At 39.0% G+C, this 3,539-nt stretch overlaps 1 protein-coding gene across 1 annotated transcript; it reads right to left on the reverse strand.

The window, feature by feature from the left end:
* Window positions 1-464: 464 nt before the first annotated feature.
* LOC127979081 (chromobox protein homolog 3) lies at window positions 465-3,077 on the reverse strand. The gene is made up of 5 exons (XM_052584199.1): window positions 2,838-3,077; window positions 2,099-2,238; window positions 1,825-1,993; window positions 1,638-1,732; window positions 465-1,050 (listed from the first exon to the last, which is right to left on the reverse strand). Exons 2-5 carry the CDS (start codon window positions 2,230-2,232, stop codon window positions 924-926), a joined length of 525 nt encoding a protein of 174 aa, XP_052440159.1. The 5' UTR covers window positions 2,233-2,238; window positions 2,838-3,077; the 3' UTR covers window positions 465-923.
* Between the last annotated feature and the right edge of the window lie 462 nt (window positions 3,078-3,539).

The following is a 3,539-nucleotide window of genomic DNA, read 5'->3' on the forward strand; positions in this document are numbered from 1 at the left end:
GGCAAAGATGCAACTACTTTAAAATCTAGAATCTGAGGGTGCAAAAAAATCTAAATACTGAGAAAATCCCCTTTAAAGTAGCCCAACGAAGTGAAGGGAAAAAACACCCTTCCTCATTTTTAATCACCAGTTAAGAAGCTTCAGTTAAAATGCACGTTTACTACTGTAAAACAGGTTTGACCTACAAACCATGCAGAGGAGAAATGTGGCACTTTCATTTTGTAATTTCTAGGTGGTGTGAAACCATGACAAGGTTATAATAACAGAAGAGGGCAAACATTTTTTGTGGTAATGGCTCTATATATGACACATGACAGCCCATTGAATGCTAACAGCTCAGAAGAACCCCAAAAACAAATAAATTGAAATCGCTAAAATAACCATGTTTTGAGGCAGATAGTAAAGATTTCTTCGCCATAAACACACAACATCTGCTTTGGATATTTAAGAATCATGTAAGCAGATTAAAAGCAGGCATATAAACCTTTATTGAACTAAAAAAATGAGAAATATTTACACAGACATTTACATATTCAGGTAAACAATAGGAAATAAAGGAACAACTACAATAATGACAGAATAATCCACCAGAAGAAACAATGACCATGAACAGATTGCAAGTTTCGGATCTCTCTGAATGACAAGAGTGAAAGAAAACAAGCCAGTGCTTTAATGAACAGCACTGCTGTGACACCTAGTTCAAATGAATAGTTAAAGCACCCCACATAATGACTTTTAAAAACTCACCTCATTTGTACATACTTTCATTGGTTCACTACAATCATGCAAATAGCTTCCAGCAAAACTTCAACACAAAAAAAAAGAAAAAGAGAGGAACATCCTCCACCGACAGGCTATAAACACTTCTGCTAACACTGTACAGGTGGATGACACTAAAGCACAATTCAGCGAGATGAGGGGTGCTACTGTTGCTCATCCTCAGGACAGGAATGCCAAGTTAGTCTTTCCTCATAAAAGGCAATGACTATCTGTGGGCAACGGGTGTTGGCCTCTTTCGCAGGAACCAGGTCCGCCTCATCAGAGTCCTTCCTGTGAACACAAAACATCTCTCTGGTTACAGATAATTCAGACTCTCTAACATGACAATTAGTGCAGGAAGTGCAGCCTTGAACTTCACAGGCCATTCTCTTGCGTCTTTGAATCAGAAAGGCTTTTCATGTGGACATGCTGCCCCCTACAGGCCTTTCGTGAAGGGACAGTTCACCCCAAAACACTTATTCTCATTAACTCACACTAGTGTTGTTCCTAACCTATATGACTGCCTGAACACAAAAGATGATATTTTGAAGAATGTTGATAATCAAAAAGTTTCCATTCTAATTGACTTCCATTGTATATTTTGTCCATACTTTTGAAAGTCAAATGGAAATGAGGATGTTTAACATTCTTATAATATTATTTATATATATAAAAAAGGTTTTAATTCGGTCAATGCAACTAAAATCATTGTGACCCATTGTGATTTTGGACCCCACTAACTTTAATTATCTGGACAAAAACAACTGAAAGTAAAATTAGCTTTTGTGGTCAACTCAGAAAGAAATAACACCGGTTGGGAACAACATGAGGGTGATGATGTTTCCACTATGGCTTTATACTACATGAGAGTTTCTTACCACTTCATGAGGAACATGAGCTCTCCACTGCTATCAGTTGCCCCAATGATCCTCTCTGGCTCAAGGTTTCTTGCAAACCCTCTTGGCTTGTCAGACTGGAGCAACACAATTTTACTTGAGTCAGTTTTATGATTAATCAACGTTAAAATCAAATCCCTGAAACTGATAACCAAACACACAACTTTACCATTTCCTTCTTTCTCTTTGCCTTGCTCTCATCAGTTTCTGGCTCATCAGTGGAGGATTTTCTTTTTTCAGCTTCTGGTTTCTCCACCACTCCTTTCTGAGACTCCAGGAATGCAGAAATTAGTTCAGGGCAGTCCAAATTCTCTTCGGGCTCCCAAGTGTTGTCAGCACTGAAGAAGATTAAGGTTTTATCTTTTTACTCTCATTGCATGAATCAAAATTATGTAAAGTCACAAACAAACAGTTCAGTATACTTAAAATCAAAAACCACTCACTCTGTGAATCCTTTCCACTTGAGGAAGAACTCAACTTTCCCATTGACCAATCGCTGGTCAATCACCTTCTCCACCACAAACTCCTCCACCTCCTGAACGTCCTTCTTTGATTTGCTTCCCTGCTTCTTACCCATGTCGACCTAGAATGCACAAAATTAGTGATAAACCGAAAACTGTTTAGCCATTTAAAATTCAGACTTTGAAAACTTAAATACGATTAACAGAAAAGCATACTTTCGAAATAAAATAATTTATTTAAAGAGAAAAAGTTGCATTTACGACTTAGATTTGTGCTACCTTTAGTGTTTTTTAGTATGTTAACAAGCTAACTACGCATGCAGGAACAGGCCAGAGGCCCAGAACGCAGCTCATGCTACTTTTTTTTAGATTAACGTTACAGCTTTTTTAATATTCCTGTACAACTTTACGTTCCGGAGTAAGGTCCGACTATGCACGTTATATAAAATCGCTGTTCGCGTGGTTTTCACTATAACACGCACTGGTTTAAATAGCAGGAGTTAGCCTACTAGCTAACTTAGCTGGAAAATGCGCGCACATACACACAAACAAAAACAATGTTGTTATACAGCATCGTACATTCATGCATCATCTATGCAAACTGAAACAACAAAACATAGATTAAAGAAAAATACTTATTGCAGTCATTCAGGTTACAGCATTCTTAACAGCGAACTACAATGGATGCTGCTGCAGCGCATGCATGCGCGCGAAAACTCACCCTCACAAAGGAAAAGGAGTAAAATGTGAATTTCAAAGCTTCACACTTATCGACCTTCACACAGCTGCAGCGGGAATATGTCGCACTTTACCAGGACACAAACTTTTAAAACTTGTACTCTTTTCGTACACTATAAATCAATGAAACAAAAGTCGACTGAGGCTCGAGGAAGGCCAGCCTGAATCTAACGCGAGGACGTAAAGCCACGCCTATGAACGGTCACATGTGTGCAATTACGTTTTCATAGGGCGGAGCAACCGTGAACCTCCAAAGGTTATGCAAAATGACATTATTCGGTAATATAATTTGATATCTATTTTAGGGTCTACAAAGAATAGGCAATAGTCTAAATCTATTTTAGTCACGTTCTGCATCCAAAACTTGAAAATGGCAGAGCAGTATTGATGTTTTAGTTGATTGCCCAGATATCACCTAAAAAAACGGTGGGCCTCACAAACAGCAAAGCCTGTGGACCCAGCCCGTCCTCCTCCTTCTGTAAGAGCTCTTCGGCTGCTGCCACTATGTCAGGGCCCAAACCCTCCTCCAGCTGTTGTAGCAGGTAAACCTAAAACAACTGATAGCTCTCAGTGATTTGTGATGGGTCCCTGCTATGATAGCAGAAACATTCACAAATGTTTAAAGAACAGGCGGGACCCCAGTGTGCCTGCAGCTTTCTCTATTTCTGTTTTATCACCTGATAGA

Source organism: Carassius gibelio, chromosome B19, assembly GCF_023724105.1.
Source record: "Carassius gibelio isolate Cgi1373 ecotype wild population from Czech Republic chromosome B19, carGib1.2-hapl.c, whole genome shotgun sequence".
NCBI lineage: Eukaryota > Metazoa > Chordata > Actinopteri > Cypriniformes > Cyprinidae > Carassius > Carassius gibelio.

Bases quoted from the DNA above. Each gene is read 5' to 3' on its own strand.
- LOC127979081 (XM_052584199.1), bottom strand. From the start codon at position 2,232: ATGGGTAAGAAGCAGGGAAGCAAATCAAAGAAGGACGTTCAGGAGGTG. The intron at 1,994-2,098 runs GTGAGTGGTTTT...AATCTTCTTCAG, and splicing joins AAGTGGAAAGGATTCACAGA to TGCTGACAACACTTGGGAGC. The intron at 1,733-1,824 runs GTAAAGTTGTGT...GTGTTGCTCCAG, and splicing joins CAAAGAGAAAGAAGGAAATG to TCTGACAAGCCAAGAGGGTT.